The sequence below is a fragment of the Ornithorhynchus anatinus genome, chromosome 2 (assembly GCF_004115215.2).
Source record: "Ornithorhynchus anatinus isolate Pmale09 chromosome 2, mOrnAna1.pri.v4, whole genome shotgun sequence".
Classification (NCBI taxonomy): Eukaryota; Metazoa; Chordata; class Mammalia; order Monotremata; family Ornithorhynchidae; genus Ornithorhynchus; species Ornithorhynchus anatinus.
The window spans coordinates 166,536,192-166,549,042 of NC_041729.1; the positions used below are offsets into that span (position 1 = coordinate 166,536,192).

Sequence of the window (12,851 nt, forward strand, 5' to 3'; positions counted from 1 at the left end):
TAAGCCGGCGCGAGGCACGGCGGCGCGCTGATTGGTCGCCCCGGGGGGGGAGTGGAGCGCTGATTGGCCCGACGGGGGAGGCGGCGCGCTGATTGGCCCGACAGGGGAGGCGGCGCGCTGATTGATTGGTCGGCAAGGGGGAGGGACGCGCTGATTGGCCGCCCAGGGGGAGCGACGCGCCGATTGGCCGCCCGGGGGAGCGGAGCGCTGATTGATTGGCCGGCAAGGGGGAGCGGCGCGCTGATTGGCCGCCCAGGGGGAGCGGAGCGCCGATTGGCCGCCCAGGGGGAGCGGCGCGCCGATTGGCCGCCCAGGGGGAGCGACGCGCCGATTGGCCGCCCGGGGGAGCGGAGCGCTGATTGATTGGCCGGCAAGGGGGAGCGGCGCGCTGATTGGCCGCCCAGAGGGAGCGGAGCGCCGATTGGCCGCCCAGGGGGAGCGGCGCGCCGATTGGCCGCCCAGGGGGAGCGACGCGCCGATTGGCCGGCAAGGGGGAGCGGAGCGCTGATTGATTGGCCGGCAAGGGGGAGCGGCGCGCTGATTAGCCGCCCAGGGGGAGAAGCGCGCTGATTGGACGCCCAGGGGAGCTGCGCGTTGATTGGCCCCCAGGAGGAGCGGCGCGCTGATTGGGCGGCAGGCCCGGGCCGGAAGGAGGCGCCGAAGCGGGAAGCGCGAGGCCGGGCAGGGCCGGGCGGCGCCGCTGAGGAGGTGGGTGTCCCGGGGGCCCGGGGGGGCGGGCGGGCGGGCGGACATGGCGGACCTGCTCTCCCGAAGGAGGAGGGGCGGGGCTTCCTCCCCTTGCAACTCGGAGCGGGAGCTTCCCGCGTCCTGCGCTCCCCGGGGGCGGGGCCTTTCCTCGCTCTGCGCTCCCCAGGGCCTCTTCTTTTAGCCCCGCCCTCCGGGGAAGCGTGATCTGACGTCATGTCTCCGCCCACCAATGGGGGCGGGGCCTTCATCAGCCCCGCCCTCCCATTGGGCGGTGGGCGGGGCCTCCTCCCTCTGCCCCGCCCATAAGGGGGGGGGGGTGTTCCCGTCATTTTATCATCATAATAATAACAATAATAATAATGCTGGTATTAAGCGCTAACTCTGTGCCCACCGTTGTTCTAAGCGCTGAGGGGAGATACAAGGTCATCAGACGGTCCCCCGTTGGGCTCCCGGTCTTTAATTCCCATTTTCCAGATGAGGTCACTGAGGCATAAAAGAAGTGAAGTGACTTGCCCGAAGTCACCCAGCGGACAAGGGGCGGAGGCGGGATTAGAACCCACCACCTCGGACTCCCAAGGCTCTTGCCACAGAGCTGGGCGGTGGCCTTCTCATCCCTACCCCCACCGGTGGGTGGGGACTCCTCTCCCGTCCTCTCATCGGTCGGTGGGCGTGGCCCATCGCTGCCCCGCCCTCCTGGGGGCGTGGCCTCGTCTCCTTTTCCCCACCTTCCCATTGGGCGCTGGGCGGGGCCTCTCTTCGCCCCGCCCTCCTGGGGCGTGGCCTCCTTTCCCCGCCTTCCCACCGGTCGTGGGGCGTGGCCTCCCCTCACCACCCCGCCCTCCCATTGGTCGGCAGTCGTGGGTTCCCGTCCTTTCCCCACCTTCCTATTGGGCGCTGGGCGTGGCCTCCCCTCCTTGTCCCGCCCCCGCGGGGGCGTGGCCTTCCCCCACACCACCCCACCCTCCCATTGGTCAATGGGCGTGGCCTCCCCTCCTTGCCCCGCCCTGCTGGGGCTGGCCTCGCCTCAAAACCCTGCCCTCCCATTGGTCAGTGGGGTGGCCTCCCCTCACAGCCCTGCCCTCCCATTGGCCAGGGGGCGTGGCCCCCTCACAACCCTGCCCTCCCATTGGTCAGGGGGCGTGTCCTCCCCCACAACCCTGCGCTCCCATTGGTCAGGGGGCGTGTCCTCCCCGCACAACCCCGCCCTTCTGTTGGTGGGTGGGTGTGGTCTACCTTTGCCCCGCCCTCCTGGGGGCGTGGCTCCCATTCCCTGCCCTCCCATTGGTCGGTGGGCGTGGCCTCCCTCCTTCCCCGCCCCCCACTGGGCGTGGCCTCCCCTCACAACCCCGCCCTCTCATTGGTCGGTAGGCGGGGCCTCCCCTCCTTTTCCCACCTTCCCATTGGTCGGTGGGCGGGGCCTCTCCTCGCCCCGCCCTTCCATTGGTCGGTGGACGTGGCCTCCCCTCTTTATGCTCCTCTGGGGTCCTGGGTTCTAATCCCGCCTCCTCCCCTTGTCTGCTGGGTGACCTTGGGCAAACCCCGTCACTTCTCTGGGCCTCAGTGACCTCATCTGGAAAATGGGGATGAAGACCGGGAGCCTCACGCGGGACCACCCGATGACCCTGTCTCTCCCCCAGTGCTTAGAACAGTGCTCTGCACATAGTAAGCGCTTAACAAATACCAACATTATTATTATTACCCCAGCGCTTAGAACAGGGCTCTGCACCTAGTAAGCGCTTAAATACCAACATTATCATCATTATTACCCCAGCGCTTAGAACAGTGCTCTGCACCTAATAAGCGCTTAACAAATACCAACATTATCATCATTATTATTACCCCAGCGCTTAGAACAGGGCTGTGCACCTAGTAAACGCTTAATACCAACATCATCATCATCATTATTACCCCAGCGCTGAGAACAGGGCTCCGCACATAATAAGCGCTTAACAAATACCAACATTATCATCATTATTACCCCAGCGCTGAGAACAGGGCTCCGCACATAATAAGCGCTTAATACCAACATCATCATCATCATTATTACCCCAGCGCTGAGAACAGGGCTCCGCACATAATAAGCGCTTAACGAACACCCACATTATCACCACTGTCATGACCCCAGCGCTGAGAACAGGGCTCGGCACCTAGTGAGCGCTTAACAAATACCCACATTCACCGGGGCGGGGAGACGGGCGGCAGTACGGCCGAAGGAACGTATCCAGGCGGGGACGAGGGTGGAGCCACGGCCATTTTTCCCCTGTCTCTCCTTCGCAGAAAGGCCGCGGCGCGGGGAGGCCAAGCGGGATTCGCGGAGCGTCCGGGCGGGCCGCGGGATGGCGGCCCTCGCAGGTAAACCCAGCTGCCTCCACGAAGAGCTCAAGGGAACAGCAGCAGCATGATGGCATTTCTTAATAATGACGTTGATATTTGTTAAGCGCTCACTCTGGGCCGACCACCGTTCTAAGCGCTGGGGGAGACGCGGGGGAATCGGGTGGTCCCCCGTGGGGCTCCCGGTCTTCGTCCCCATTTTCCAGAGGAGGTCACTGAGGCCCGGAGAAGCGAAGCGACTCGCCCACAGTCCCACGGCTGACGAGGGGCGGAGCCGGGATTCGAACCCATGGCCTCGGCCTCCCAAGCCCGGGCTCTTTCCACTGAGCCACGGTCTCAAGCGCCTACTAGGTGCCGGGCACTGTAATAATAATAATGTCGGTGTCCGTTAAGCGCTCCCTATGTGCCGAGCTCCGTTCTGAGCGCTGGGGGAGACGCGGGGGAATCGGGTCGTCCCCCGTGGGGCCCACGGTCTTCGTCCCCATTTGACAGACGAGGGAGCTGAGGCGCCGAGAAGCGAAGGGACTCGCCCCCGGTCACCCGGCTGACAAGGGGCGGAGCTGGGATTCGAACTCATGACCTCTGACTCCAAAGCCCGGGCTCTTGCCACTGAGCCACGCTGCTTCTCGCTAAGCGCCGGGGGGGGGGGGGGGGGGGGGCCGCGAGCCAATGGGGTTGGACCCCGTCCCCCGGGGGGCTCCCGGTCTTCATCCCCGTTTGACAGATGAGGGAACTGAGGCCCGGAGAGGTGAAGCGGCGCGCCCGGGGTCACACAGCCGGACAAGGGGCGGAGGCGGGATTAGAACCCGGGACCTTCCGACTCCCGGGCCCGGGCTCTACCCGCTAGGCCGCGCTGCTTCCCTAACATCCTCCCCCTGACACGCCGAGGGGGGTCCAACCTGAGATAAGAGGAGCAGCGGGGCTCAGGGGAAAGAGCCCGGGGCTTGGGAGTCAGAGGTCACGGGTTCGAATCTCGGCTCCGCCACTTGTCAGCCGGGTGACCGGGGGCGAGGCCCTTCGCTTCTCTGGGCCTCAGTGACCTCGTCTGGCAAATGGGGGTGAAGACTGGGAGCCCCACGGGGGACCACCTGATGACCTCGGATCGCCCCAACGCTTAGAGCGATGCCTGGCAGGTGGTAAGTGCTTAAAAACCGCCATCATCATCATTATTCTTATGGATGACCGTGGCTCGGTGGAAAGAGCCCGGGCTTGGGAGGCCGAGGTCGTGAGTTCTAATCCGTTGCCACTTTGTCCATTCCAAGCGCTTAGTCCAGTGCTCTGCACCTAGTGAGCGCTCGATAAATACTGTCGAACGAATGAAGAATCCGGGCTCCGCCCCTCGTCAGCTGGGTGACCCGGGGCGAGCCGCTCGGCTCCTCTGGGCCTCGGTCGCCTCATCTGTCGAACGGGGATGAAGCCGGTGAGCCCCACGGGGGACAACCCGACCACCCCGTATCTCCCCCAGCGCTTAGCACAGCGCTCGGCACCCAGTAAGCGCCTAAGAAACGCCATCGTTTTTATCATTAATCGCCGTGGCTCGGGGGAAAGAGCCCCGGCTTGGGAGTCCGAGGTCGTGAGTTCGAATGCGGGCTCCGCCCCTCGTCAGCTGGGTGACCCGGGGCGAGCCGCTCGGCTCCCCTGGGCCTCGGTCGCCTCATCCGCCGAACGGGGATGAAGCCGGCGAGGGCCAACCCGACGACCCGGGATCTCCCCCGGCGCGGCGCTCGGCGCCGAGCGAGCGCTTACCCGACGCCCTCGTCGTCGCCATGTTCATTCAATAGTATCTACTGAGCGCTTACTAGGCGCAGAGCACCGGACTGAGCGCTCGGCACGAACGAGTGGGCAACGGATGGAGACGGTCCCCGCCGTCTGACGGGCGCACGGTCCGATCGGGGGAGACGGACGGACGAGGACGGTGGCCACGGCGGCTCGTTCATCCGCGGGGCCGGGCCGAGGCGGGGGGCCGGGCCGGGCCGGGGGCCGCGGGCTCGCGCGCGGCGTCTCTCCCCCGGCGCGTCCCCTTCCTCCAGAGCTGACGGCCGAACTGGACGGCGCCGACGGCGAACTGCGGGCGGTGGAGACGCGGATCCGAGAGCTGCTGGAGCGGCAGCGGGAGCTGATCCGGAAGAAGGAGGCCCTGACCCAGGAGATCCGCCGCGCCCTGGACGCCCCCCGGGCCGGGGCCGGCTCCGACCCGGACCGAGACGCCGACGGCGACCCGGAGGCCTGGACGAAGCAAGGTGGCAGGAATAATCAATCACCGCGTTATCATCTCGAAGCGCTTCCTGGGGGCCGGGCCCCGGGCCCGGCGCCGGGGTGGATGCCAGCAGCGTGGCTCAGGGGAAGGAGCCCGGGCTTGGGAGTCAGAGGTCGTGGGTTCGACTCCCGGCTCCGCCGCTTGGCAGCCGTGGGACCGCGGGCGAGTCGCTTCGCTTCTCTGGGCCTCGGTTCCCTCATCCGGAAAACGGGGATGAGGACCGGGAGCCCCACGGGGGACATCCTGATTCCCCTATGTCTCCCCCCAGCGCTTCGAACGGCGCTCGGCACATAGTAAGCGCTTAACAGATACCAACATCATCATTCTCTGGGCCTCAGTTCCCTCGTCTGGAAAACGGGGATGAGGACCGGGAGCCCCCCGTGGGACGACCTCGTTCCCCTGTATCTCCCCCAGCGCTTAGAACGGCGCTCGGCACGTAGTGAGCGCCTAACAGACGCCAACATTATTACAAGCACGTGGGGTTGGACGCCGATTAGACCGTGAGCCCGTCACGGGGCAGGGCTTGTCTCTATCTGTTGCCGAACTGTACGTCCCAAGCGCTCAGTACAGTGCTCTGCACCTAGTAAGCGCTCAATAAATACGACTGATTGAATGACCCCGTCCCCGTCCCACGTGGGGCTCACGGTCCTCACCCCCCTGAAGCGGCGCGGCTCCGTGGAGAGAGCCCGGGCTTGGGAGTCAGAGGTCGTGGGTTCTGATCCCGGCTCCGCCGCCTGGCAGCTGTGTGACCTCGGGGAGGTCTCTGCACTTCTCTGGGCCTCGGTGACCTCCTCTGGAAAACGGGGATGAAGACGGGGAGCCCCACGGGGGACGACCTGATCGCCCTGAATCCTCCCCAGTGCTTAGGGAAGTGCTTCGCACATAGTCAGTGCTTGACAGATGCCATCATCGTTAGCATTATCATTAACAAATACCGTAATGATTATTATTGAAGGCCCACCTCCTCCGAGAGGCCCTCCCCGACCGCGCCCCCCTCTCCTCTTCTCCCCCTGCCTTCCGCGTCGCCCCGACTCGCTCCCTTTCTTCATCCCCCCCCCCCCGGCCCCGCGCCGCTCATGTCCTCGTCCCTCATCTGTTGATTTCCGTTCAGGTCCGTCTCCCCTCCCCTAGACTGTCAGCTCGTTGTGGGCGGGGAATGTCACCGTTTATTATTAATAATACTAATCACTAACGATGATGGTGGTATTTGTTAAGCGCTTACTATACGCCAAGCACCGTTCTAAGCGCCGGGGGAGAATACAAGGTGATCAGCCTGTCCCGCATTGCCAGTTCCGGTCCTTTAATAATAATAATAATGATGATAATAATAATAATGGTGTCCGTTAAGCGCTTACTACGTGCCAGGCCCCGTCCTAAGCGCTGGGAGAGACACGAGGTCGCCGGGTCGTCGCACGTCGCCAATTCTGGATCTTCGATATAACGGCGGCCGTCCGTTAAGCGCTTACTACGTGCCAGGCCCCGTCCTAAGCGCTGGGAGAGACACCGGGTCGTCCCCCGTGGGGCTCCCGGGCTTCATCCCCATTTCGCAGACGAGGTCACCGAGGCCCAGAGAAGTGAGGTGACTCGCCCCAGGTCACCCAGCTCGGCTTCTCCCTCATCGGGAGAAGGGGGACGGGGACGGGTAGCTGGAAACCCCGGGGCTCAGAACGGCGCTCGGCAGACCCCGTGACGGTCGGCGGCGGTCGCGGTCCTCGGCCCCGGGACCCCGGGCGAGTCGCCCCACTTCTCCGGGCCTCGGTCACCTCATCCGGAAAACGGGGACGGAGACGGCGAGCCCCGCGGGGGACGGGGACGGGGACGGGGTCCGCCCCGATTTGCTCGTAACGGCGTCTCGTAGGGCGGCCGCAGCCGGGCCGCCCTCCCTCAACGGTCTCTCCTCTCGCTTCCAGATTTCCCCTGGGCCGGGAAGGTGAAGGAGGCCATGCGGGACGTCTTCAAACTCCCCAGGTTCCGCCCTCTGCAGCTGGAGACGATCAACGCGACCATGGCCGGGAGAGAGATCTTCCTCGTCATGCCCACCGGAGGCGGGAAGAGTCTGTGCTACCAGCTGCCGGCCGTCTGTTCCCCCGGTAACGGCAACAGTGATCATCATCGTAATCATCATGATAATGTTGGGATTTGTTAAGCGCCTACTAGGTGCCGAGCACCGTTCTAAGCGCCGGGGGAGATCCGGGGCGCCGGGGGGGAAATCCTAGAACGAGTCGTCTACAGTCGATGCCTAGAATTCCTTAACTCCCGTTCTCTCCCGGACGCCCTCCGATCTGGCTTCCGTCCCCTCCGCTCTACCGAGACCGCTCTCTCTAAGGTCACCCGTGACCTCCTTCTCGCCAGATCCGACGGCTCCCACTCAATTCCGATCCTCCTCGACCTCTCCGCCGCCTCTGACACCGTCGACCGTCCCCTCCTCCTCCATACCTCATCTCGCCTCGGCTTCACGGACTCCGTCCTCTCCCGGTTCTCCTCTCGCCTCTCCGGCCGGTCGTTCTCGGTCTCCTTCGCCGGCGCCTCCTCCCCCTCCCGTCCTTTAACCGTCGGGGTCCCTCGAGGGTCAGTCCTCGGCCCTCTTCCGTTCTCCATCTACACTCGCTCCCTCGGCGAACTCATCCGCTCTCACGGCTTCGACGACCATCTCTACGCGGATGACACGCGGGTCTCCATCTCCGCCCCCGTCCTCTCCCCCTCCCTTCGGGCTCGCGTCTCCTCCCGCCTCCGGGACGTCTCCGCCCGGACGTCGGCCCGCCGCCTGAAACTCGACGTGAGCGAGACCGAGCTCCTCGTCTTCCCTCCCGATCCCGGTCCTCTCCCGGACTTCCCTATCGCCGTGGACGGCGCGACCGTCCTTCCCGTCTCTCGGGCCCGCGATCTCGGTGTCGTCCTCGACTCATCTCTCTCGTTCACCCCGCGCGTCCTATCCGTCACCGAGACCCGCCGGTTTCACCTCTACGATATCGCCGAGATCCGCCCTCTCCTCTCCACCCGGACGGCTACCTCACCGTTACGGGCTCTCGTGATATCCCGGCTAGACTACCGTGTCGGCCTTCTCTCCGACCTCCCTTCCTCCTCTCTCGCCCCGCTCCGGTCTATTCTTCACTCCGCCGCCCGGCTCATCTTCCCGCAGAAACGATCTGGGCGTGTCACTCCCCTTCTTAAACAACTCCGGCGGTTGCCCGTCGACCTCCGCTCCAAACAAAAACTCCTCACTCTAGGCTTCGAGGCTCTCCGTCACCTCGCCCCTCCCTACCTCTCCTCCCTTCTCTCTCTCCACCGGCCACCCCGCACGCTCCGCTCCTCCGCCGCCCGCCTCCTCGCCGTCCCTCGGTCTCGCCCGTCCCGCCGTCGACCCCCGGGTCGCGTCCTCCCGCCGTCCCGGGACGCCCTCCCTCCGCGCCTCCGACAAACTGATTCTCTTTCCCTCTTCGAAACTCTACTTAAAAATCACCTCCTCCGAGAGGCCTTCCCAGACCGAGCTCCTCTTCCCCCTCTACTCCCTCCGCCGTCCCCCCTTCACCTCTCCGCAGCTAAAGCCTCATTTTCCCCTTTTCCCTCCGCTCCTCCACCTCTCCCTTCCCATCCCCACGGCGCCGTACTCGTCCGCTCGACCGTCTATATTTTCGTCACCCTATTTATTCTGTTAATGAATCGTACATCGCCTCGATTCTATTTAGTCGCCATCGGTTTTTACGAGACGTCCTTCCCCCCGACGCTGTTTATCGCCATCGTTCTCGTCCGTCCGTCTCCCCCGATCGGACCGTGAGCCCGTCGGACGGCGGGGACCGTCTCTATCTGTTGCCGACTTGTTCGTCCCGAGCGCTTAGTACGGTGCTCTGCACGTAGTAAGCGCTCAATAAATACTACCGAATGAATGAAACGGGGGACGGTGAGGAGGTAATAGTAATAATAACGTTGGTATCTGTTAAGCGCTCACTCTGTGCCGAGCACCGTTCTGAGCGCTGGGGGAGACACGGGGGAATCGGGCGGTCCCCCGTGGGGCTCCCGGTCTCCGTCCCCATTTTCCAGACGAGGGAACTGAGGCCCAGCGAAGCGAAGCGACTCGCCCACGGTCACCCGGCTGACGGGCGGCGGAGCCGGGATTCGAACTCATGGGCCCCGACTCCAGAGCCCGGGCTCTTTCAGGCCTCGGTGACCTCGTCCGGAAGATGGGGGCGAAGACCGGGAGCCCCACGGGGGACGACCCCTTGACCTCGCATCTCCCCGCCGGGGCTCAGGACGGAGCTCGGCACACGGGAAGCGCTGGCTCGGTGCCTTTACGGGGAACGATGGCGATTCAACGTCTCGCTCTCAGGTTTCACCCTTGTGATCTGCCCTCTGATCTCTCTGATGGAAGACCAGCTGATGACTCTGGAACGACTGGGGATCTCGGCGGCCTCGCTGAACGCCTCCAGCTCCAAGGTACGTCTCCGGAGGCGCCCGGCACGGAGCGGGAGGATTTCCCGGCGCTTGCCGGGATGCAAATGACGTCGACCCACCCGTCGATCCTGCCGCTCGCCTCCGGAACCCCGACGTCGGGTAGGTGGGGAGGCGGTGGCGGCCCGGCGGAGAGAGGCCGGGCTGGGGAGTCAGAGGTCGCGGGTTCTAATCCCGGCTCCGCCGCTTGTCAGCCGGGTGGCCGTGGGCGAGTCGCTTCGCTTCTCTGGGCCTCGGTTCCCTCATCTGGAAAAGGGGGATTAACTGTGAGCCTCACGTGGGACGACCCGATTCCCCTGTATCTCCCCCGGCGCTTAGAACGGTGCTCTGCACATAGGAAGCGCTTAACAGATACCAACATTATTATTTATCATTATTATTACTGCTAGAGAGAAGCAGCGTGGCTCAGTGGAAAGAGCCCGGGCTTAGGAGTCAGAGGTCGTGGGTTCTAATCCCGCCTCCGCCACCTGTCAGCTGGGTGACTTTGGGCGAGTCACTTCACTTCTCTGGGCCTCAGTTCCCTCATCTGTCAAATGGGGATGGAGACCGTGAGCCTCACGTGGGACAACCTCATTCCCCTGTATCTCCCCCGGCGCTTAGAACGGCGCTCTGCACACAGCGAGCGCTTCGCGAATACCGACGTGATTACAAATCGATGAGCTCGTCTCTCCCCCCGGCGCTTAGAACGGCGCTCGGCACATAGCGAGCGCTTCGCGAATACCGACGTTCTGAAAATGGGGATGCGGAGGGCGACAACCCGGCGACCTCGCCTCTCCCCCCGGCGCTTAGAACGGCGCTCGGCACAGAGTGAGCGCCGAACAAACGCCCCCGGTTTCAGTATTATCGCCGTGGCGGTGGCCCGAGGAGGGCCGCCTGGCTCGGCGCCGCCCCGACCGGGCGGGTTTTCCGTCCCCCGCGCGGGCCAGGAGGAGGTGCGCCGGATCCACGCCGAGATGGCGAGGGAGACGTCGGCGCTGAAGCTCCTCTACGTGACCCCCGAGAAGATCGCCAGGAGCAAGGCGTTCCTGGCCCGGCTGGAGAAGGCCTACGAGGCGGGCACCCTGGCCCGCATCGCCGTCGACGAGGTGCACTGCTGCAGCCAGTGGGGGCACGACTTCCGACCCGGTGAGCGCGGCCCGGCCACCTCCCGGACCCCGCGGACCCGATCCCGGGCTCGGGGGTCAGAGGTCCTGGGTTCCGATCCCCGCTCCGCCCCTCGTCAGCCGGGCGGGCCGGTCGCTCCTCTCCTCCGGGCCTCGGTTGCCTCGTCTGGAAAAGGGGGGTGAGGGCCGGGAGACCCACGCGGGACAACCTGATTAGCTTCTATCCCCCCCCTCCCCGCCCCCGGCGCTCAGAACAGTGCTTGGCGCCTGGTGAGCGCTTAAGAAATACCAACGTTACTATTATGAGAAGCAGAGGAGCAGCGGGGCTCAGGGGAAGGAGCACGGGCTTTGGAGTCAGAGATCATGGGTTCGAATCCCAGCTCTGTCACTTGTCAGCTGGGTGGTTGTGGGCGAGTCGCTTCGCTTCTCTGGGCCTCAGTTCCCTCATCTGGAAAATGGGGACGAAAACCGTGAGCCCCACGGGGGACGACCCGATTCCCCCGTGTCTCCCCCAGCGTTTAGAACGGTGCTCGGCACATAGGGAGCGCTTAACGAATGCCAATATCATTATTACTGTTATCACGCGGGGGCTTGGAGAAGCAGCGTGGCCGAGCGGGTAGAGCCGGGACTGGCAGTCGGGAGGTCACGGGTTCTGATCCCGGCTCCGCCGCCCGTCTGCCGGGTGACCTCGGGCCGGTCACTTCCCTCCTCCGGGCCTCGGTTTCCTCCTCTGGAAAACGGGGATGGAGACCGTCAGCCCCACGCGGGACAACGCGATCACCCTGAATTTACCCCCGGCGCTTAGGACGGTGCTCGGCACAGAATGACGACGACGACGGTATTCGTGAAGCGCTCATCACGTGCCGAGCACCGTTCTAAGCGCCGGGGGAGATACGGGGTCATCGGGTCGGCCCGCGTGGGGCTCCCGGTCTCCATCCCCGTTTTCCAGAGGAGGGGACCGAGGCCCGGAGAAGTGAAGCGACCGGCCCGAGGTCACACGGCTGACAAGCGGAGCCGGGATTAGAACCCGTGACGAAGTAAGCACTTAAGAAATACCGTCGTTACTACGAATAGTAGTATTCAGTGGTATTTATTGAGCGCTCACCGTGTGCTCTGTACGAAGCACTTGGGAAAGTACAACGGAGCGATAGAGAGAGACCATCCCTGCCCACAACGAGCCCGGGCCTGAAAACCGGAGGGTCACGGGTTCTGATCCCGGCTCCGCCGCCCGTCTGCCGTGTGACCTCGGGCCGGTCACTTCCCTCCTCTGGGCCTCGGTTCCCTCCTCTGGAAAACGGGGATGGAGACCGTCGGCCCGCCCCACGGGGGACGGGGACTGCGTCCGACCCCATTTGCTTGGATCGCGCCCCCCCCCCCCCCCCCCCCCAGCGCTCAGTACAGTGAAGCAAGCAGCGCGGCTCAGTGGAAAGAGCCCGGGCTTTGGAGTCGGGGGTCGTGAGTTCGGATCCCAGCTCTGCCGCTTGTCAGCTGGGTGACGGCGGGCGAGTCACTTCGCTTCCCTGGGCCTCGGCGGCCTCATCTGTCAAATGGGGATGAAGACCGGGAGCCCCACGTGGGACGACCCGATTGCCCCGCGTCTCCCCCAGCGCTTAGAACGGTGCTCGGCACAGAGTGAGCGCTTAACGGATACCGACATCATTGTTATTGTTACAGTGCCTAATCGGCGCTTAACAAACACCCCAGTGATTATCAGCAGTAGTCGTGTTCACTGTTATTCTCGAGCACCAGCCGGGTGCCAAACCCCGGGGAAGACGACCCAGGCGAGAAGCACGATGATGATAAGAACGTCGGTAACCGTTAAGCGCTCCCTACGTGCCGAGCACCGTCCTAAGCGCCGGGGGAGATCCGGGGTCATCGCGTCGTCCCACGGGAGGCTCGCGGTCTTCATCCCCGTTTGACAGACGAGGGAACCGAGGCCCAGAGAAGTGAAGCATCCATTCGGGCGTACTTACTGAGCGCTCGCCGTAGGCAGGGCGCCGCGCTAA

At 64.5% G+C, this 12,851-nt stretch overlaps 1 protein-coding gene across 4 annotated transcripts in view; it reads left to right on the plus strand.

Annotated features, from left to right (window-relative positions):
• The first annotated feature begins 627 nt into the window (after window positions 1-627).
• Window positions 628-12,851, plus strand: part of RECQL (RecQ like helicase) — a 29,815-nt gene continuing 17,591 nt past the window's right edge. For 3 of the 4 annotated variants that reach the window (XM_029058298.2, XM_029058301.2, XM_029058300.2), the window contains exons 1-6: window positions 628-708; window positions 2,986-3,060; window positions 5,070-5,279; window positions 7,207-7,386; window positions 9,621-9,727; window positions 10,669-10,867. In XM_029058298.2, the coding sequence (XP_028914131.1) occupies window positions 3,045-3,060; window positions 5,070-5,279; window positions 7,207-7,386; window positions 9,621-9,727; window positions 10,669-10,867 (712 nt within the window). In that variant the 5' untranslated portion in view covers window positions 628-708; window positions 2,986-3,044. The remainder of the gene's footprint in view (window positions 709-2,985; window positions 3,061-5,069; window positions 5,280-7,206; window positions 7,387-9,620; window positions 9,728-10,668; window positions 10,868-12,851) is intronic. The other variant, XM_029058299.2, reaches the window with a different exon arrangement.